This window comes from Camarhynchus parvulus, chromosome 20 (genome assembly GCF_901933205.1).
Source record: "Camarhynchus parvulus chromosome 20, STF_HiC, whole genome shotgun sequence".
Lineage (NCBI taxonomy): Eukaryota > Metazoa > Chordata > Aves > Passeriformes > Thraupidae > Camarhynchus > Camarhynchus parvulus.
The window spans coordinates 4,637,024-4,660,796 of record NC_044590.1 but is presented as its reverse complement, the minus strand read 5'-3'; the positions used below and the strand labels follow the sequence as shown (position 1 = coordinate 4,660,796).

General features: G+C 41.3%; 1 protein-coding gene across 1 annotated transcript in view; it reads right to left on the bottom strand.

Moving 5' to 3' along the window:
* The window catches only part of OSBPL2 (oxysterol binding protein like 2), a 32,490-nt gene extending 9,795 nt beyond the window's left edge, over positions 1 to 22,695 (bottom strand). The window contains exons 1-8 of the mRNA XM_030963344.1: positions 22,585 to 22,695; positions 21,583 to 21,671; positions 10,641 to 10,798; positions 5,589 to 5,736; positions 5,268 to 5,343; positions 3,936 to 4,070; positions 2,782 to 2,879; positions 1,926 to 2,108 (exon numbers count right to left, since the gene is read on the bottom strand). Coding sequence (XP_030819204.1) covers positions 1,926 to 2,108; positions 2,782 to 2,879; positions 3,936 to 4,070; positions 5,268 to 5,343; positions 5,589 to 5,736; positions 10,641 to 10,677 — 677 coding nt within the window. The 5' untranslated portion in view covers positions 10,678 to 10,798; positions 21,583 to 21,671; positions 22,585 to 22,695. The remainder of the gene's footprint in view (positions 1 to 1,925; positions 2,109 to 2,781; positions 2,880 to 3,935; positions 4,071 to 5,267; positions 5,344 to 5,588; positions 5,737 to 10,640; positions 10,799 to 21,582; positions 21,672 to 22,584) is intronic.
* Positions 22,696 to 23,773: the final 1,078 nt, after the last annotated feature.

The window sequence follows — 23,773 nt, the reverse complement described above, 5'->3', positions numbered from 1 at the left end:
GCTCCACAAACGTGACATTTTAAAATTCAGTTCACAACTCAATTCCATCCTTTCCCCAAAGATTTACTGAGAAGGAAAAATTCTAGAATTGATTTTCCACTTGGCTTTACTTTTGGTTTGTTGTTCTGTGAAAAGCTTTAAAGGTGAGTTTACAGATTCTAAATCCTTAAAAGACATTATTCTACAATTGATCAAAAAGTTAAACAATAGGATTTCTATTATCACTAGCAGAGTCAAAGCCATCTATTTACACTCATCTTTCCATGCTGGTAAGGGAAATAGTGAAGTTACCTGGTAGGCAATCAATCTATCTTAGAAAAGTTTGTAAACTCTGTTTTAACAGAAAATAGAGAAAAAGCAGTGTCCTCTGTAAAAAGTGCCCTGTACTTCTATTTCCAGTGAGTATGGAGAGAACACTCCAATGTCACGTTTCCAGCACAGAGAAATAACAGATCATTGAAGTCTCACTATTTCCCACAGCTCCTTTTCTTCAAGGAGTCTTTAGAACAATGACTACTCTTCAGCTGGGGGAAAGAATACCAGAAACCCTCCAATTAATCCCCCAGCCTTTAAACATAGTTTTATTCCTGAACTATTCTGACAACACAAGCTTTACAGCATAAACCAAAACACAACACAAAGCACTTATGGTCAGGGCTGATGAATTGAAGCACTTTTTGTGCTGGAGAAGTGAGAGAAAAGTGTCTTCTAGTGCTCTGAAAAATAGTCATGGTTAATATAAAGGCACAATTTAATACTGACTCACAGCTTTGCTTCCCAAACAGCTCCTTGTTCACTTAGGCTTTGAGTAGTTCTCAGACTCCTCAAAGCAACAGAATGGTCTGAATCACAACACTGAGAGGCTCAAAATTTTATTTCAACTCCTGCTGCTAACTTGAAGCAATTATTTCAAACAAATGCTTTAACTGTTTATATTCCAGTTTAAATCTCAGCCTTGATTAGGGTCAACAAGAATTTTAATAGTCCTCTAAAGAAAGGCTCTTGAGGAACAAACATCATTTTGGAAACATCTGCATTCTGCACTAATATTCACAGTTCCTTCTACATTCAGAAGAAAGGTCCTTTACTTCCATCATAATTTTTCTCCAAGACCAGTTCATACTTTTATGAACTTTGGAATATTAGATGCCAACAGCTGAAAAATTAAACTACTTCCAAAAGAAAGTACAGGAAAAGTCAGTGCCTGCTATACAAGGCAAGTTGGTTTTTTATTGAAACCAAATGTCTCGAACTTTCTTAAGTCAACATTTCAAAACCACCTCAGAGTTAGGCCTCAGAAAGGCTTTTCTAAAAGCACCAAATGCAGAATACTTTATTTGCAACTGTTCTAGTGCATCCTCATGTCCCATTTGGGAAAGCTCCAGAGTCTTTGTGCCACCAGGACACAAAACAACTCGTGGGACATCACGTAATTCCTGAGAGACAAGCCTGGCAGCAGGCTGGAGAGGCATTCTTGATTTTAGCAGGAAGCTGATCCTTCTCTGGAAGTGGCAATCCTGACAAGTTTCTCCTGTTCCCTCACCACACAGAACAGTTATTGTGAGATGCAGCTCTTTTCATACAAACCCCCCAAACCAACAGCAATACTGAAAATTGAGATGAGCAGCCCAGTAAGAGAATCTTATCTCTGTATTTAAATTTTACATGCCTTCACAGAACTAGCTTTCAGTAGCAACCAATATGTAAGAAATGCTAATTTTCATGATGGAAAAACTGGGTCAAATTGCTACAGCTATGGAAGTACAGTACAAAAAAACCCAACTCTGAAATTAAGCAGTGAAAATTAATTTGTAAATCAATTCTTACAACCTCTTCAGCAAGGGTTTTTTAGGCAATCACCTCTGAAAAGCCAACAGGGTTATTACAAAAAGTAAAAAAAAAAGTTATTTACTTCTCATACTCACTTCAGAAGCTCCAAAGTAATTGTTCCCCGAGGCTCTGCTTCTATACTCTTTCCCCAGAATTTTAGTTTGGGATAGATTGATCCATGAAATATGAAGTCCTTATTGAGGCCTTCAGAATAAAATGCACTAATAGGTGGGTGGTGGCTGACTTGTTCAGATATAAACCTAAATCCTAAGTCCTCCCTGGCAACAACAAAAAAAGAGCATTAAACAGTAAGCACATTTTTAATATTGCAAGAGAAAAGAGTTGATACTTAAAAAAAGTGAAGTATTTTAAGATTAAACTGAAGGTGAGACCTTTCCTTTTCTAGTTTTGTGACACATTTACAATTAATGAAATGAAAGGATTTCTGCTCTGAACACTTTCTTTTGATACCCCAAACCAGATTTCTACCCAGAAAAGCCTCTGAAGAAGTTTCACTGAAATAACTCATGAAAACACAGAAACACTTTGGGCAAAATGAAAAGGTCTGACTGAAAATTCTTTACCCTACTGCAGACATATCACTCATTTATGTGAGGAAGCTCAAAGTCCTTCAGACTAATTTCTCTATCGACATGATCAACAAAACAATATTTAAATTAATAAATAGTGTCTGCTCAGGAAGCATCTTTGATGGAAGAACATGAACCAATTTTCTCTAAGTAATTCAAAGAATACTCTGCCTGAACTTAGAAATAAAATTATTAGCTTTTATAACAACTTCTCAGAAATTCTGAGATAGTTTGAGGAAAAGAATTTTAGCTATACTCAGAAATCTACTTTAGTGGTATTTTACTACAACCAGACCAATGTGACAGTCTGCTAACTCAAGAACACAAAGAGCCCCAGCTCCCAAATCAATGTAATTACTACCTGGTTAATTCATAGGTTTCTCCTAACAGTGGGTTAAATGGTTTGCCAGTTCTCTCCCACTGAGAAGCTACAGCAGAAACTGCAAAAGCAGCTACAGCCTGTAAGCAAATTAAGAACACATTGTTATGAGAATAGTGCATTAAAACTCTAAGTTTATGGTACTTTATTTGTTGCACACTACAGTATTTATTATTCCAAAAAGGAATTGCTTTATATTTATTTCTTAAGGCAAAAACATTTGTAAGCCATAGAATAAATGACAGAGAAATGGGGAAATATAAGCACTTGTTAAGAATCTAATTTCCAACAGGAATTAATGTCTGTGGTAAATTCTGCCAGATTATACTCAGCCTCACCTACTCCTACAAGACCAGCCTGGTTTTTTAAATCTACTTTCCCCCAATTTTGACTGCCCCCACCCTCAGCTCACTGGGAACAGAGCCTCACTCTCCTAGTGCCAGGTAAGAACCATTTCTAGCACAAATGAGACCTCCTGAGCCAGGCCAGCAGGTTCAGGTGACACTGAGGAGCTCCTGCAGGCTGGGGAATGGAGGTTTGGAGCACACAAACACAGGAGCCAAGATAAACCCTCCACTGCACTCCAGTAAAACCAGAGCTGTGAGCAACACCAGCATAACCTGATGCACACAGGTGTCACCATATTCACTGACCTGGTGTAGACCAAGGCAATAACAACCAGTTTTGGAGAAGAAAATCCAATAACAATCCCAATAACAACTGGTTTTGTAGAAGAAAATTGTGGTAAATTTGTCTCTGTCACAAGAATTTTTCATCCGGGAACCTCAAAATCATGAGGTCACTCAACAAACCAACTTAGAATCACATAAAGCCAAGATTTCATCCTCACAACACATAAAAACACAAAAAAAGTCAGTTAAAGAAATGAGCTGAGATCCTTAGGCATGGTCAGTTGTGGCACTTTCCTTTTAAACTCTGTGCATGCATGAAGGGTCAAAGTGTCACAAATATTTGACACAACCACTATGAAAGAAGAAACTCATCTAGACACACAAACTGGGTATTCTTACCATAGTCCCTGAGAAAGAGATACAGTCAAGTGAGAAACTGTCTTAAACGCAAAGACTGGGAGAAAAAAACTTGTGAATTACCCAGAAGGTGGTGGGGATTCTTACCTGCATTCTTTCCAGGGGATCTGTGTGACTACAAGCCTTATTGATGAGGTATATGTGCTCCATATATTCTGTTATCCTTTGAAGGAAACTCAAGGGCTCGTTGAAGACAATGGGCATTGTAATCTTGGACAGCTCCTACATAACCAAAGGGCAGGTTGATTTCTTAGACACAACACTAAGTAAACAACTGGCAACAACAAGAATTTTGGAAAAATGTTGTGGGTGAGCTTATTTATAGTATTTCTCAGAGGATATTTGGCAAGCCTGATGCAGACCTGCTACAGCTGAAAAGGCCTGGAAGCACTGCAGAACCCTACTTGCAATCTGAAATAACTGAAAACATTGATCCAGCTAACCCAATAAATTCACAGAGAATGTCATTTTCTCTGCTGTGCTCTGTGTAAAGCAGAAGAGGTTAAAATTTCCCTAGGTAGCAGCAATAATGTGCCAAGCAGCTCTGTGCTGATACTGAAGTGCCACAAGCTCCTTGGAAAACCTCACATGCTTATTTGCATAAAATCTATCTATTTCACTGCAGCAACCACAAATTATTTTTTGAAAGGAACATTTACATAAAGAATACCACTTGAATTGCTCTAACAGATTTTAGTGGTTTATTTAAGCAGCCTGTTATTTGTGTCAGACCGTTTCTGGTTCCCCGTGTGGATAAAGACAGACATGAAGTTCATACAGAGATTTCCAACTCCCCAGGTCTTTTACTACACCCAAGGAAATTTGGCTGTTTAATTAAAGTTGCACTCATGGGCATTAAAACATCTATGTAAGTGCTTAAAATGTAGCAGAAAGCAGAATGCCACCAGATGAAGTTAATGCAACATTTTCCTCCCCTTGGCACAGGGAAGGGAAGAAAAATGTTAACCTTAACTAACTTCAACTGATTTGGTCCAAGGAAAAGTTTGAGTAGATATGTCACTCATCCCACCAAAAGGAGTTTTGAGAGAACTGTATCTCCTAGATGACATGAATTAATAAAATAAAGTCCTAAAACACCTTTTGCTGAGTAAAGAATAAAAAAAAGAGCAGGTAAGATAGCATAGTGTCAATCATATGTATTTGATTATCTTTAAATGGCTTTAGTCTAATTCTTAAAGGACAGCTTCAGAAATGCCAATCCACATACTCTAACACCAAAAGAAGATATGGAAATAGTACTGTTAATAAATAAATGGTGAGATTTTGGGAGTTGTTGTTTTCTAGTAAAAAAAAAGGAAAATGCACCATATGTTATTTTGTGTCTTGATGTTTAAGCAATAAAATTAATCAGCTGACATCAGGAGACCTAACACAGATGCTTCATTCAAGCTAACTTACCAGTCCAATGCATTTTTTTAATATGCTCCACACACTAAAATCACTTCTAGAAAACATTGGGGCAGGTAATGATGTTCTGTAATGGGAAAAAAAAATCCAGCTGTCATTATCAGCCCACTAAACAACAAGCCATTTTCTTTTCTATTGAAGCAACTTATAAAGGAAGCAAAGCATCACCCCAGACTTGGCAGAGGAAGCAGACACATTAAATGACTTTCCAACCCCAGAGAATTACCCTCTCCCATGAGAACAGCAATGCCCCAGAAGGTGTGAGCCAGCACATGCTCCACTCCCATCTCCTCTGCAGCTCTCTGTGTTTACCTGTGTCTCTTAATCCCATTTTCTTGTATCTCTGTTTCTCCATTATGCTTTTCAGTCTTATTGCTTTGGTGTGGCTCTAGATCAAGCATTTCTGGACCTTTATGATTTGCTTCTGAAAAGTCTCCTGAAGAATTGTCAGAATCAAAGCCTGTATAAAAACCAAAAAGCAACAGTTTCTTAGGAGCAAGTGACACACCTGAAGTACACTTAGACCAGGTTAGTTTATTTCAAAGAGTATCAGAGTGAAAACCCTTATTAAGTGACCTAATTTCCAGGAGTATTATGAGCCAATTATTGCATTAGAATCAAGAATTATCATATTTCACACTGCTGAATAGAACACTAAATTAGAATCTTAAAAGTTCTTGAGTAGCTCCTAATCAGATTAGCCGCATTTTCTCTTTTCCAGAGCTGCACTGTAATTACAGTAATTTGTTGCAGTTATGTAGTTTTCCTTCAATTTTAAATAGACAAAATGCTGTGTCTTCTGCCATTAACTTTTTTACAAAGCAGTACTTCAACTTTATTTTAACCTCTCCAATGGCTGCTTTTACTGTATTACAGCAATTCATGCAAGACACACATTCCAGAAAGAAAAAGCTGCACTTTTTTCAGGGATCAAGATGATGGCAAAAACATCCAGAACTGCACCAGGAAGTCCCAGGGATACAATCTTATTTGGTAAACAGCAGGTGTAATGGGTGATGTCATGTCTTGCCCTGTCTCCTACGTTTTGTGTCACAAGAATGTAATTACACCACAATAACCACACCTCGGCACTCTTAGTACTCAACTGGGAAGCATGACAGTCACACATAGATTCAGGTCATTAAAATGAGGACTACCCTGAAACACCTGCCTTAAAAAAACCTTCAGTCAACTCACAACAAAATATTTCTGATTTTAAAATAGTATTTTTAACCATATATTAACTTTTTTGGAAGCTGTTACAGTACAAGCAGCAAAATAACTTATTAGTTCAACTATAAGTTGGGAGAAAAAAAAAAAAGCTTTTTGGTACAATACCCTCACCCAAAAATCTGATCAAACTCACACAACAACAAGGAACAGCATCACTTCAATGAGATTAACACACCTAAATGTAAAAGTAAAGCTTCACAACAGGAATAGTCCCCTGGCTTATAGGGGAACAGTTCTGAAAAAGGTTACTGTGATTCTAGTCTTTATATTGCACCTGAAACCCTGCTAATCCTATCAATGGTCATTGTGTTATCCACATTAGTGTTTGTTTCCTATGATTCAGAATTGTTTTATCCTGTTCCTGTAAAGGACAACAAGAATTTAGAGTATATATATTATTTATGGACAACAATATGTCATTGGTAAGTAAATAAATGCCAATTCAAATGAGTGTCTTGCAGACAAACAACAAAAATTAAATCCCTGCTCCAGAAAAGGAAGTACATCAGAAGGGTAAGTCTGCTTTTATTAGACTGCACTTCTACCTAATTACTTTAAAAAAAACACCAAACCAAAACCACTATGGTACACAGCCAGATAATCACAGACTTTCAGCTGCACTTTCCACCTTAGCATCACATGACTTATCCACTGCAAGCCCATTGAGAAAGCTTAGGAAGATGCTTCTCAATGAAGTTCTAGGTATTATAGCTCTATTGAGAACTATCCAGACACTCCTTTATGCAGAGGAAGTAGATCTGGAAGAAAAACAGAAGTGATTTGTTGTAGTTTTTTCTAAGTTGCAAAAAGAGCCTTACACCAGCTGCCAATGAAGCTTTGAACCTGAGAAACCAAGTAGGTTAGAGTTACTTACAGGACAGTTTTCATACTAAAAAGCCACTGGGAGTGAGGATAAAAATGGAGATTTAAAAGGAGGATGGGAACCAGAGACAGAAATACAATTAGTTTAATCAGAAGTCCCACTTACATGTGTTAAGAGTGAAACAAAAGCTTTTAAATCTTAAACTTTCAAAGTAAAATACTTAAGTTGAGTGCCAACATAAATCTGTTTCAAGAGCTTAAAGAAAAAGTGACTTGCCAGTAACTTTAGTTCTCTTAGCCTTCCTCTTCCACATCCTGCAAATGAACTGAGTCCACTCAGAGTGTGCTGCCCACGAGCCAAGGCAGCAGGAGCCCTGCTTGAGTCATGGGCAGGGACACCACCTCCCCTTTGGACACTCAGCAACTTCCCTGAGCAATAATTAATTGTCAGCCAAGGCAGAGAGGGAATCAAAACACCTGGGTACTGAGAGCCCTCAGACATATAAAGGAATAGGGATAAACAGGCTGGAAGTGTAGACAGCAAGTGGTACTCTTTTTCTTTGCCAGAAATTAACCATTCTCCCCTTTCCAAATTAGGTCCATTGTCACAAGCTGTAGCTGATGGAGGCAGGTTGGCCTTTCACAACATCTGCAACTCTTACACAGCCACTGATTCAGTCTGATCCAGACAGAAGGAAAATCTATCAGTTTGGCAGATAACCTCACTTCCTCCTCTCCACCTGAGAGCAACAACACCCTCACAAATACACCTGGCTGCATGAACCAGCTGAGCCTCATGGGCACAGAACACATTTCTGTGGAACTGCAGGCTAATATTTAAAAAAACAAAATTAAATTATTCGTGTTCTCAAAAATAAATTACCCTGATAAACAGCCAGGTATTTTCTTGCTTTGTGGCAACACTTCCACAAAACACTCTGGCAAAAAGATAGCTGAAAATATTAGTGAAGGATACAGCTCAAAAGAGGTCCCTGATGGCACACAGTCTTTACAAAGTCTGTGATGACATTAACACACCCAAGGTGACAGAGATCAAAGCTATATGCTCCTTGTGTCACAGACAAATTCAAAAAATCTGAAATTCATCTAAGGATTGACCACCTTTATCCTGATCCAGCCTCAGAGAAGGAGGCCACTGGAATTTGAGAAAAAGCAGATTCTTGGCAGCTGTGAGGTCTGGAATGAAGTGAGATCACAGGTAACATTCCCAAGGGATTCCCTAGGGGAGTACTCATTCACCAGGTAAGGCTGTCAAGTGTCAGCAATGCTAATCACCTCTGACTGCAAAGAAACTTCTCCCCATGAAACTTTGTCACCAACTCATCCATCCCCTTGATTCATCAACACCCCAGTCCATGCTGCAGCTCCTCAAGTGCCATCATCATCCAGTCAGGGACAAACCATGTGCCAGGAGGATGATTCCCAAGCACACAGCACACAATGCCCTCCCGTGACCATGTCTTTTTGGATGAGATGGGGACAGTGTCAGAAACAGGAAGCTCTCAGCCAAGGAGTTAAATCCAGCACTATAAAAATCAGAGGTCTCCTAAGGAGATGTTTGTATTCTACAAGTGGATGTCATTAATTAATAACTATGGAAAAGCTGTGACTTCCTCAAGGAGTGAGTCCATACTACCTTAAAGGAGGCAGGAAACTACCTGGGCTGCTGCTGAGCGTGCTGCAGAATTCTGGAGTAACTCCCACAAAGTCCAAATGCTCTAAGCCTGGTTTACTGCCTACAGGACACAAACCCTAGCACCCATTTCCTAAAATCAGTGAACTTTGGGAACACACTGCAGCTCCTTCTGAGGAAACCAAGACCCAGGATGCAGCAGGAACAAGACAAAAGTATGGTACACACACTGTTTTCATCTCAACACTAAAACACAGCTGGAAAATCTGCTCATTCCTGGCAGGCACATCCCAACCCTAGACTTTGAGCAGATTAAGCACATCTGAAGGCAGCTTCTGCCCTTCTGCTGATCTGACCTAAAAACAAGGAGAGCATCCTTGGAAAGAGCAGACTGAGGAGCCTGCCAAGGGAACTTCCATTTTTTTTTAATCAAAAATTGGAACCTCAGATCCTGAAGTTTTCACTGGGAAACCTGGAAGCTCACCTTGGCTCAGAAAGGACTGTGATTGTGGACTTGACTTCCTAGGAGTACCGCACACATCTTTTTTAGCAGAAAAAAAAATCTAGTTCATTTATGGCAGTGACCCTGAGCTCACCATTATTAATGACACACAGACATATTTTAATGGTACAATGGTTTGATTTTACAGATGAATTTGGAGTACTAGTCCCCATCACTCCCAGCTGGCATGAATGCAAACCAAATTTCCTCTCTCCTCCGTAACATAGTTGTGACAAGTCCTGTACAGTCTGCTGTCAGTCACACTGCTTCACCCAGCCCCCTCTGCTTATTGACATGAATTTCCAACCAACCATGTCCAAGTCTACCTTACCCACTTCTATCTACCATGCTGCTTCCACTCCTGCAGCTTTCACACTTACCATTATTCTCTTTTCATTCTTGTGATTTTATATTAACTACTATTTCTCATTTCACCTCTGCTACAGGATTTCTTGAGAGACATTTCAGTGGAAATCTTTAAAATTGCTTGAAATCTTTAAGAGGATTTCCTTTTTCTTTATTAAAATACTTCAAGCATTTTATTTCACCACTAAAGCCATCTAAAGCTCTTATAAATAACTATTAATCCTCATTAGTTGAAAGCAAAGTACTATTTGATACACTGCTCAAGTGTGAAGTGATTCATGTTTGCTTTTTTAGAGAAAATAGGATTGCAAAGACTTTCGGCTCCCTATCTTGAAAACATACTTTTACAGCAATTTGTTTCTGACTAGAAAAAGCATTTTCTACTTCAATTCTTTAGGATAAGTTTTCCATTAAAATAAAAAAATGAATACAATAACAATAAAAACAACCCACAGGAAATACTTCACCTTTCAAAGGGCCTGCTTCTCAAGCTGCTATTAAATTGATTTTCACAGAAAATAAAAGCAAGACCTGGCCACTAAAAGACTGTTATAGTGATGAAATAATAACTGGCATTAAGCTTTAACAAAAAAAAACCCCTCATTTCCAAGCCTGAACATGAGCTACAATTTTCCTCTTCTACTTTTCAGAAGACAGCACTGCAAGTTTTACCAACTCAAGTTCACTTTTGATTTATTATTAACAGCCATATATTACCAGGCCCCCACCACACACACAATGCAATTTACAGGGGTTTTATCCCCTTGGCACCGTGCCCACCACTCACCCGTAACGGCATCATAAAACTCTTCTTCACTGTTCATCCTTCAGGGTGAAATCTGGTGCAGCCACTGCAGCTCTCTCTAATGCATCCTTGAACTTGATTTAAAGTATCTGAGTGCTGTCAGGGTCTTCTTTTGCAAATACCCAGCTGCTTTAGATGATCTATTTGACAAGACAGGGAAACAGAATTAGCAGCTTCCACATTTCTCCTGTGTACAAACGCTCACACTTGACAAACACTAATTTTCCTGTTTCTTCCCATGGCAAAGGATGGATTTCTGCATTCATAAGTAAACAGCTTTCTTTGATAACCACAGTAATTTTGAAGACAACTACTACCTGCCACAAGAACAGCTGATTTACTGTGTCACACTTCTCTCTGTATAAATACTTCATATACATTACTGTAAAATGTATCTTATTTACAGCAAGTTAAATTTCAGGCAAGTACAGCTAGAAAGGAGCAGAGAACTGACAGAAGAAAAAGCCAGCTGGCAAACCAAAAATTCTCCTTAGCAAGAGGATAAGCCTTGCTGCATCCTTAACCAAGAAAGCTGGGAACAAGGAAAGAACCTTGGTATCTCAAAATCTGACCACTGCGTGCAAATGCTGGGCCTGACTCTACATCAGGCAATCAATATGTAGTGACCCTGAGAGAACTTTTGTCAGGCTACTGCTATGCACTCTCCAAGAGAAAACTGGAGATTTTTCCCTCCAGAAGGAATGTAAAGAACCAACAAACTTTTCCTCAGTAGAACCACGCACTCTGCAAATAACTTAGAGATTTATGTAGCATTCCACCTCTATTTCATGGATGGACTAAATTAGATTTTTTCCAGATGGTTGACAATGGTGTAATGCAAATATTTTTACCTCATCCAATTTTAGTTTAAGGAGAAGAATGAGAAAATTTCGATTTCATTCTTACAATTGTTCACCAGGTTCCAACAATGAGCCAAGTACACAGCAATAAATGACAGCATGGCAATGCTATCAATATCTCCCCCAAACAACCTCAATCTGTCAGTCTCAATTTTTTCTGATCCTGAAGATTCCACTGCTTTTGTGACAGTAGTTTCTCCAGAGTAATTATAATTGCACAATTCCATTCCAATTAAGAGAAACAAAGGCAGAAGTGCACTCTGCTCCTAGGAGAAGAGTGTACCATGTTTGGAGCCAATTCCTTCTTTTTCTCTGCAAGAAACCAGACTGTGTTTCAAGTCTTTTTGACTCACTGCCCAGAACAAAAGCTGTTTGAATGTTTCACATACATTCAGTTCTTCTAACTGTCCATTCAGAGGGAGGAGTTAAACCAGCCCATTATAGGACTCATCTAAGTTAATGAATTTAGTGTTGGCCTTGAAGTGGTTAATGTCTTTCAAGGATAGGTATTTCAGTTTGTCAGTTTTCCCTTAGGAACCTCCCATCTCCTTGCTACTACAGGATTTTATATCAATCCCTGCACCAGCAATATCATATTTACAAGTCCTCGCCCTCCAAGTATCTTTGAAGATGCAAACATTTATGCTTTCAATTGTCTGCAAGCATTGCATCCTTCTAGCAAAACAGCTGCCAATATTTCCAGAATGAAACTTATATGTACAAGACACAGCCCTCTCATGATCAGGACTACAACTACATCATTTTCTCCGTGTTTTCTTGCATTTTCCCTTTTTCTGTTTAGTGTTGTATAGAAAGCACTAAGAAATAAAAATTATGACTTACAAAACTGTCAAATATCATTAAGAGCCTTAGAATAAATAAGGTCATACAGATGAATGCCAGTTTTTCCTCTACCCTCTCCTGCACAATAATAATTGCATTACAAAAGGCCTTGTGAAGTGGAACTACATCCCACAGTGTGCAGCTTCACTGCAGAGACAACAAAGCTTTCCTATAAAAACACTCACCAAGTACAAATGAAGTGACCAGAATCAAGACAAATGAAAAGCAGAGTTATCTTGTGCTCTCCTGACATCTACCTCACACCACACCTGAAGCTCACTGCTATTTGAAAATTCAATCATATGCCTTAAGTTATATACAAAATATGCACCGAAATCACTTTAAATAATTACAGTCACAAATTTTCCTAAGGTGTTAGGAACATTTTAAAAAAGAAAAAAAAAATCATATTTTGCTGAGTTACACTAGGAATAACTTCCCACTTGCATCACTTCTTTTACATTCAGTTCTTTTATACAGCAGAGATTAACATGAATTTGCATGTAGCTGAACACACAGTGATAACAGCACTCAGCTCTCATGAGCCAAAAAGCTGGGATTAAATCCTGTTCTCTTACTAACAGCAACAGCAAAAGTTACTTTTAACTACACTGAAATACCAAAAGACAAAAACACACAGTATCTGTAATCTGTATTTCCTCTCCCATCCCCTGATGTTCCCAGAAGAATTCACCTGCACACCAGCAAGGGTGGTTAGCAGCTTTTATCAAAATTGCCACTGAAAGAAGGGTGCACCACTCGTGTGTCAGACAGACCTCCAGGAGCTCAGGCCCAGCTGCTCTCCTGGAAAACCTTTCATACAGCATAAATATCCTGTCATGGGCTCACCTTTCAGTCCTACAGAGCAGAAGGAACACAAAGTCTGTCTGGATATTTTCTTGCATACACGGTAATCAACAGGAATGTAACAAGCAGGTTTCCAGAGTTCACTTATTAAGAAAACACTTCCAGCAGTTGAGGTTTGCTGCTTTACAGGCTAAAATTATCTTAGGCAGGGCCAAGGGGCTGGGCCTGGGTGCCCAAGACAGAGACACCCAGAAATGTGCTTTTCTTTAGGGGATCTCAGCCCAGCTGAGAGACAGAGACACCCAGAAATGTGCTTTTCTTTAGGGGATCTCAGCCCAGCTGAAAGACAGAGACACCCAGAAATGTGCTTTTCTTTAGGGGATCTCAGCCCAGCTGCACTCCCCAAACCATCTTATCAATAACAGGGAAAAGCTGCAAGTACAGGCACCTTAAGAGAACTGGAAAATCCTCATTTAATGATGACAACACACCCCTGGCCACAACCAGGATGGATTTTGGGGTTAACAGGATAAGCAACAAAGCTTATCTACTTCCTCATATTTAAAGGCTATGGATTGGTATGAACTAATTTATTATGTTCCATGGCAGGAGATGGAATGAGATGAGCTTTAAGGCCCTTTCCAACCCAAACCATCCTAAGACTCTGTGATAACCATTAAAACCCCTTTAAATTCTCATAGTTCATCAGAGAGGATCACACATTCCTGACTGATGACCATGGACAGCCCCTTTCTTAAGGGACATGGAAGATTTTGCAAATGCAAAGGACAAAACAAAGCATGCAGCAAAGTAAAAACTGCAGGAACACATCCACAGCACACCTTGAAATAGGTTCTGCAGAGGGGAGGGATGACTCAGAATTCCAGAATTCCTGCCTTCCAGAACTGGGTCTGTCACAGGAGAGGGAACAAACAGAAAGGGCAGTTCCTAAACACCAGACAGGTCCCAGGAGGAGCTCAGCAGCAAACTCCCTTCTCCACAGCCTTGATGCAGAGCGTGTAACAAACTATTCACACCAGCCACAGTCCCAGCCAGGGCCCATGACCAAGGAACAACAAAGTGGTTGTGAATAATATCCCACAAAGTGCTCTGTCAGGCACAGAGCTGAACCTGTCACTCGGCAGCGACAAGCCCCAGTTGATGTGGCTGCCAATAACACGCTCTGCATGCAAAGCTCTCTGCAGGTCACAGTGTCCCCTACAAGGTCACAGTCCCCAGCAGTAGAAGGTACACAAATTCCCTTCCAGAAATACACCAGTCCCAGACTCTGCACAATTCCTATTTTAAACCATTTCCTCCCACTTGAACTTATTTTTAAAACCAGGACAACAAAAGCGCAAGACTTCGCAAATCACTTGATAAATCACTTTATAAACTGCCTAATGTGCTCCAGGCATTCTGTGATGTGCATGTGAGCATCTCTGTGAGAGGAGATGCACATTCCACCTTCAGGGCTGCTCTCCAAAAGCAGCGTGTGGGAACCCACTGCCTTTATCTTGGGAAATTAGTAATCCCTCAAATTTGTCACTTCGTAGGCTTGTTCCCTCTCAAATTTCATTTTTCAGGAGAAAAGTAACAAAAACAACCAACTTATTTCAACCATGCTCCTGGATCCTAGGAACTTATACATCAATTAAAGAACCCCAAAAACTTGTACCCCTGTAGGAGTTTAAACCTGTAACTACCCTAAGTTAATTTGACTGACTAGTTCCTCTATCCTAACTTGTTCTTCCAGGTTAACCCTCAACAAAGACCCAGCTGGATAACCAAAAGTTACTCCTCCTTAAAGAAACATTTACATTTCTATAGAAAGAGCAGCATTTACAATGAGTGGCTCACAGGGCTGGAATGTGGCTCAGCAAGCTCAGGTTTGAAGCTGGCTGGGGACAGCTGCAGTGCCTTTTTCCCTCCAGACCTCAAGCTGAAATTTCTCATCATGCAGCAGTTCTGGAAAGCTTTGCTGACATCACCCTGCTAAATTAAAAATCCTTTTTTTTTTTGCTTTGAAAGTACATGTTCTAGCTCTACATGATATATAAAACACTTGGTTCCATTCATTACACAGATATTGAATCTACTTGTGAAATCCAGAAGCATTTAAGTAAAACCAAGTAGAGAATCAATAAGCAGTCATTAAAATAACCCCAGAGGTTCACCAGCACGAGCAGGTAGGGTGGCAGGAGTTCAATTCCCTGGAATTGAGAGTGCCACCAAAGAATTCCTGAACTAGCACATTCATCAGCTTTTTCACATGCCTAACAAGGTTTTGTTGGGTGTGCATTTCCACAGCAAATTTTAAAATCATTTGAGTTTCTTAACATAAAAAGAGAAAAATCACAAGTAATTAAGAAAAAGGAAGAAGGGAAAAAACAGTCACTTGGGACCTTGCCCATGAAAAACATTTTCATTACTTTGATATGACAAGGACAAGGGAGAACGTGAATTTTCAAACTGGCAGAGGGCAGGTTTACATTTCATATTGGAATGAAATTCTTCCACGTGAGGGTGGGGAGGCCCTGGCACAGGGAAGCTGTGGCTGCCCCTGCATCCCTGGCAGTGCCCAAGGCCAGGCTGGACAGGGCTTGGAGCAACCTGGGACAGTGGAAGGTGTCCCTGCCCATGGCAGGGGGTGCAATGAGATGAGCTTTAAGTCCCTCCCAATACAAATAATTCTGTGATTCTGGGACAGCCCAGGTTCAGGATGTACCTTCTGTCTAGAAAGAGATTCCCAAAGAGCCAAAAGAAGATCAAGCATCCACATCCTTCATAATAGCAAAAGTAAGAAATAGGGAAAAAAAAGAACAAAATCCCCCAGTGTACAACATGACTGCTGGAATAAGAGCCAACCCCATCATCTCTTGAGTTGCCAGCTGAAATAAAACATAGCTGTAGTACTTCAAGGGACAGAAATAAATAACTTGAACTAACAGATAAATATTCATGTGTGTTTAATTCATACACATCTCCTGAAAACATCAAACTGCAGTGTTTCATCTCTGAATGAAAGCTTCAGCAAGGATGAATCTTAATTGACTCATGAAATTAGGTTACCAGCAACACTGGATCTAAAACATCCACAAAAATTAGCCAAGAAGCAAATTTAATTGGCAATTTAGATTAACTGTTACATACTTAAATCCTCTTCAGCCAGAGAACAGCCACACAGACAGCAGAACCCAGGAGAGGATTTTCTTTACCAAGTGAGATTTGTTTTAGTCCAAAGTTTGAATGTAATACCATCTGCCAGATGTCTTGGCAAGATAAAGTTCTCTGTAACCACAGCAAGAGAAGGGCAACTTCCTTCTCAAGTCTGTTAAATAAAGTGCAGAGAGGCTGAATGAGGAGGATCAGCTGGACACTCAGCCCACTGTCACTTTTCCATTTCTTGGGAGATTGCAGCTGTCCCTACCACAGGCTTTTATGTAGTTGGGAGTTATTAAATGGCCTGGGGACATTTCAGTGCCAGCACTTGAAACAATGATGACAGCAAACTGAACATCTGAAAGGTTAGCTTTGAACAAATGAGCTGAGCCATTTATGACAGGCAGAACCATGTTCTGTTCTCTCAGAAATACCAATTTCTGGTGATGCTTCACAGGAATAAAGAGACAACTGAAACACTACAAGTCTGGCTTTCAAAGGAGCAAATGCCACAAAACTTGTTTCTGCATCAGAACAAATGACAGTAACTGTCCCACACACTAATCACTGCCCCAGCCCAAAGCTCCAGTGCTGCTACCAGAAGCATTATTTATTTAACATAAAAATTGTAAAGATGAATCTGAACAGAAAAAATCCTCCCAGAATAATCTCAATTACCTATGGAATCAATGGCTATTCCCCACTTCCACTTCAGCCAAAAATTCTGTTCTACAGCCAAGGATATTGGCTTGCAGAACTTCCCTCAAGTGTAACAAACAGATCAAACAAACTTGATTCCAGGAGATTAATATCTTTTGATACAAAACACTTCATTGAAGTTCATACAGAATTCTGTAAATGTTCTCCTTTCTTAACACTACCTCAATATCATAGACATTTTTCCACCTGAGAGCATCTGATACAGCATTTTTCAGACTCTGCAACCTTCCCTTGGAAACTATTTCACAGCCCATGACTGTAAAAAATGACAAAATTCTGTTCTGCACACCTCTCCACGCATGATGCATAATGCTAGGTTTGATCAGGAGTGATAAATCAGCTCATTTCTAGCCACACTGTTCAAAAAATAAATCATTCAGTACTGTATTGTAAAAATAGTTATTTCTTAGTTGTTTCCTGGGGATCTGCTTTATCTTACTTGTAAGAGAGAAGGTGGGAAGTAATCAATAACTCCAAGCACAGTGGCTTTGCACACAAGTGTCAGTAGATACATAATTAATCATTTAGGAACACTTCTTTGAAGATTAAATTAAGGATGCTTGGGTATTTCTCATCATAATGCAACCACCCCTGCAAATTGATCACTGAAGCTTATGAACATGAAGAGAGTTTCAGCATAAAATATCACTGGAGAAAACCCCTAGAACAGCAAAAATAGTTATATGTGTAAGTTCACAGATCTTCCTCCTCAAAGGCAGCTTTGTCTCTGTGGACTCATTCTCTCCAGGCAGATGCAGGTTTACATTCACTGTGCACAAGGTATTTTGTAAATAATTTTCACAGAGACTCTTAGACAATTTTTGCAGCAATTATATTGCAAATAAAGCAGGAGGATGACAGTGACAAACCCAGTGCAAAGCCCTACAGTAGAAGAAACCATATTTTTATGCCTGCCACCAACTCCTCACACACACAGATTCCACAGCATGAGCGCCTGCACACAGCTAACAGACAATTTCTGACAGGGGGTTTAAGGTGATACCACAAATTTGCAAAAGCTTTAGGAAGTCAGATTTTATGCTATGACTGAATTTCCTTTAAAGCTGTATTTACAGTAAATACCTACTGGATTCCAGTATAAGGTTGCTACTCCATTTGCTTAAAAATTAAACAAAATTAACTTTGACTGCTCAAGACAGGACAAATATCCCCATTTAGAGCCCAGTTTTAATAAAGAACCCACCCACCTATCTGCTCAGTAACATTAACCCACCTGGGTAACAAAATGGGCACAGCACTTTGTTTAAAACAAAACGAGGGCAAGTAAACAAAGTTATTTACACCTCTGGAGATGGGTAACATTTCTGTTCCACTATTAAACAACCACTCAACAGTTTCATTGTTCTAGTGCACAGCCCAGAAAGAATCCATGCACGGGGCAGTTCTGCTCTCCTGGAAAATTTTCCTTTCAGCCAGCACAGGCTGCTGAAGGGCCCCTTAGGTACAGAGAGAGAGAATTTCTCTGCAGCCTTAACACAGCCAAGATTCACCACTGAGAGCTACTAAGGGGATTCTCATCCTCACCTGACTGCCCTGAAATGTTGTAGGGAGCAGAGGAACTGGTTAGTGAGTTATGAGTTAGTGAGCTGAACAGGGATATGAACCACAGACACCACAAAATTTTCACACTTCACCACCTTCAACCTCCACTGCCTGTAACTATCACTAGAATCAAAACACAGTGAGATCTACTAACAGATTCTTTTGGGAGCCCTAAAAAATTTTACTCAGAAGCGCAAAAACATAATGAAGTTATTTATCCAGTCACAAAAACACATTTCCTGACAAACACCCTAAGCACACAAACTTTACAACACACCAGAGGTTCACAGCATCCCAAGAGCCTTTATCTCATCCAAAAGTGGCCAGCACAGCAAAGGAACTGGACTGGAGCAGGAGCAGCACAGACCACTTTGATCTAACACCAAGCACAGCCATTATGTGTCCAACAGAGCAGAGACAGTTCAAGTTTGGGGGCTACAAAATCAAGAGGGCCAAAACTGAAAAGTCCAGCTCTGTTTCTGCAGCTGCAGGGACAATTCACCTTTTGTGAACCCTCCCTCCCATCAGATGGATAAACAAGCCCAGGAAGACAAAACTCCGCAGCCTCTGCATTTTCTGAATGGAGAGCTGCTGCAATCTACTACAAACCTGTCTCATTAAATTATGTGCATAATAAAATAAACTGAATTAATCTAAATTATCTGTCTAGACCAGCAAATGAATTTCCAATTGTAACTGTATTTAAGGAAAGAAAAAAAAATCAAGTTTAAGTAAGCTTCGTCTATTCTTGTAACTTATTGATCCTGAAAATTAAGACATTATTTTTGTGCACTGAATCAACCATACATTTTTAAAGAGTATAACTGAAAGTTATGGTAAACCACGTTTGACACAATCTAATTGCTTGTTGCTCTCCTGCAACTTGCTTTCACAAGCCTTTAAGGATACAAAGTAAATAATTACATCATCATACATTTGCCTGCACAGTAATTATTAAGATGCAAGGATTGAGATAAAGAATTCTTGAATTCCAAGTTCCATGGTGGTCTATGCCATAAAATAATAAAACCCATTAAAGATTTGCCATAAAGCAAAACCTCTATTTTTTTTTTTTTTGCAACAGAAAGAACATCAAAGTCCCCTATCTCCAAAGTGGCAGACACAGAGTGACCAATTTGTTCCTTGCTCCCTCTTTCCAATTTATTCCGCTTGGAGAAGATACCCATGTGATCAGCTGCATATTTGCAAGCTCAGCAACAACATTCCAGTTCTTGAGCACTCCTAATTTAACACATATTCTTTGCATGCCTCATTTTGTGCATTTCTTCCAAGAATTGTAAGAACCAAACATTTTAGTTGCTTCACAAAGAAGAGACTAAACACTAAGCATTTTACAACATCATACCAGTGCCAAATACAGACATTTCTTATATTTCCGTGAGACAGGTGACAAAACTGATGCTGAGTGAAGGACTAGAAAAATGGAACCTTGTAAACAGAAGGCCTAGATATAACAGCATGATGTAACATTGCATTTGTTCAAGGACAAGCTACTTCAAATATCAAAGCTAATAAATTATCTGCTTAAAAATTCAGAGTAGTTGCAGGCTAATCTTGCTTTCAAACAACAGAAAAAAAAATCATCTGACTGGCACTACAAACAGTGATTTAAAAATATAGCCTTATCAGAGCAAAAAAAGCCTGATTGCGACATTTTCCAGCCAAGACTAAGGTAACAGAAAGCAAAGCCTTCCACCTTTGTTCTAGGTCAGCATATGTGAAGTTCACACAGTAGAATTCACAAGAAGAAAGACTGAAAGAAATACCAGTTCCAGTCATATAAAACCTGCCAGCAAGTACCTATCATGGAAAGCAGTAACAGTACTGAAAGTGACTTAAAAAACCATCCAAGGGTGGAAACAATCTTCTGTGATCAGTTACCAAAAGATGTCAGCAAACAAGTAACAAATAACCACACTGCTTTTCAATATTGCATCAACTGGAACCTTTAGCCCATCTAGTCCTTAACTGCCTGTAGGCACAGGGTTTGTTGTCTAATCACCATTTTCTATCTCAAACTTTTGCCTTCTGTTTCTCAGATAATTTTGGCATGGCTGGAGAGCCAATTCTGGAGGAAAAATGCCATATTTTTTCCTGGACAGCAGACATCTCAGCGTTTCCTTTTGAGGACTTCCTGAAGTTACAAGTTCATCATGAGGTGCTGGTGGTTCAGGAAAGCAACAATAAGAATCACTGCTGATGCTCTCCCAGACTCCCCTCAGCTCTCTGTCACGTGGTCTAACATGTGTATGGCTCCACAACTATTTTAAGAAAAAGCTGTGTTTACTGTAACTGAAAACCCAAGGGGTTATTCAGGGGGAAAATCAGCACTTGGAATTTCTTGCTTCCATGCTAGTTTAGCCAGTTCTCCTGGTCCCATCCCACGGCACAGCGCCTCATGTTTGGAAGTGACCCAAGTCACTGCTTCCAGAAACTGCCCTGAGGTTTCAGAAGTCCCTGAGCACGCTGGTGTAAAGTTTGTTAAGCTGATAACACATGTGGTTGCCCCCAGATGGCAAAATGAATGTGGATTTATAGAACTTCAGAAGGTTAAGTTGGAATGATCAAATTTATTTTCCCTTGCACACAAAGCTTTAGAAAAGGAAACGCTATGGGAAGAGCAGTGCAAATCAACACTGCAGATCCCCCATGTTTCCTTTTTACTTTCCTGGAATCTCAAATGAAGGCTATGTAATTTAGCTGAGAAAATTCACAGTAAATGGCAGAAGTATCTGCTTGCACTCAACACACTTTGGCAGATACCTCTGAGAGGAAACACAAAGTCATTGCACACATAAAAGCCAGGGGGTGATTTTGAAACTACATTTGAAATTCTGGCCTGCAAGTGCTGCACAGTAACAAAGTGCTTCCAGAAGAAGTCCTGAATTCAAACATACAGAGAGCACAAACATGATCAATAACCAAATTAAATAAATGGCATCTTATACCTTTATTACCATGTAGAAGTTCTGGTGGCATGTTATTTAAAAAAAAGCCTTTTTTCCTGCTATTTTTCCCATCTTGCTTTTCTCCTTCTCTGTAAGAGAAACATCGAGTAGGTAACTGAAAAACAAAATTTAAAAAAAAAAAAAAACAACCAACCCCAAATAAACCCCAACTGCTTCAGCTGTGACCTAAAAGGCCCCTTGAGGCTCTGCACTGTGCTGAAACCGAGCCCAGCACATTCCTCTGGGGAGCCGGAGCCTCCTTTGCTCAACCACCCAGCTGCGAAAGCAATCGGAAAAATCTGGGAAAATCAGAAATATCGCAAGGCTGGGGCCGCCAGAGCCGCACTGACCCGCGGCCTCTGCACAGCCACGTCCCGCAGAGCCCCGGGATGGGGGGACGGGGCAGGGCTCGGCCGGGACGGGATCGCGGCACCGGGGGAATCACGGTACTGGGTTAAATCACGGTACCGGGCACGGCTCTGCACCGGGCAGGATTCACAGCACCGGGCACGGCTCGGCCGGGACGGGATCACGACACCGGGCACGGCTCAGCACCGGGCAGGATTCGCAGGACCGAGAGAAACCACAGTACCGGACAGGATTCACAGCATCGGGCAGGGCTCAGCACCAGGCAGAATCACAGCACCGGGCAGGGCTCAGCACCGGGCAGAATCACAGCACTGGGCAGGGCTCACAGCACCTCAGCCCCGCGCTGCCCACGCCGCAGGTCGGGCCTGCGGCCCGCAGCGCCCCGAGACACCCCGGCAGATCAAGGTCCCCCGGGCCACCGGGACGGGAGAGGAGCGTTGGGCGGCCGCTCCACCGCCCGCCCCCGCCGCACTGACAGCGCGGCCCACGGCCCGCTGAGGACGGGACGGGACCCCCAAGCCGGGCCTGAGCGGGGCTGTGGGGGCGCTGGGGTCGGCGAGAGGAGCGGAGGCCCCCGAGGTAGCGGAACGCGGAGCGCAGCGCGGCGGCCCCGGGCCCGGCCCGCGGCATTACCTGCACCGGCTCCGGCGACGGCACCGCGGACACCGAGGCGGAAGTGCGGCCCTGGCCGCGGTGGATTGACAGGCGCCTCCACCAATCGCAGAGCGCGTCCGCGCCCCGCCGTTGCCAAGACGACGAATCAGCTCCTTGTCCCCGCGCTGGGAGGCGGGGCGAATGCTAATGAGGAGTCGAGCCTGACCGCCCCGGGCCGCGCCACCGCTGGGGAGACCACTGGCCAATGGCGCAGGGGATATGCAAATTAGGGCGTGGCTATGCAGATGAGGCAGTACCGGCAGCCCCCGCGGCCAGGGACGCCTCACCGAGGGAATTCCCAGAGGATTTTGGGTCCCCTCAGCAAGAATGTGGCTGCTCTTACCTGTGGGATTTGTTGGGTATTTTAACTAGAAGGTGATTCCACAGAGCAGGTTTGGCTCGCCATAACCTTGTGGGAAAATATGGCATTCTCACACACAGATGGAAATTTAAATTCCTCTCCTTTACCAGTCTCTGGGTGGTTTATCAGGGCAGGGGTCTCCAGCTGCAAATTTACTTGTAGATGCTGTAACTACATGAGGGCTAATATGAAATCAAGCAGGTTTGTGGGGTTATATAACATAGAACATCATCCCTGTGCTTGTCAATTCCTTCATCCCATCACCATCCTCCATGTCCTGTCACTCACAGCAGCTCAGTGACACCTCAAAACTCCAGAGAAATGGTCCACAGAGCCATGAATGAATATGAAATGGCAGGGAGTGAAGGAGGGAGATAAGACACAAATACTTATCCTTAAAATTATCTTCTCTTACTGTTGATTCAGCTCTCAGTGCAAAGCAAACAGAGGGATGAGCAGATGAACTCTGCGGCTCACTCATCAGAGGTGGATACAGATGTTCTTTACCAAGGGAATGGCTGCAAGAGCAGTGGGGGAAATCTGAACGAAAAATCATCAGAAAATCTGAACCGCTCCTTTGCTGATCATAGCTGCCTCTGGCTATCCCCAAATACTTCTGTTGCACACTGTTGATTCTGGAGTGTTACTCACCCCCAAACGGGCTGGCAGCTCCTGGCCATCAGCCGTGTGCTGACAATGTACCAGACACAAATCACCAGTGACAATGCTCCTTGCTCCGGCACAAGTGTAAACATTTCATGAAATCCCCAGGGGGATTTCTCACACGCCTTGGGATTGAGGAGTGTT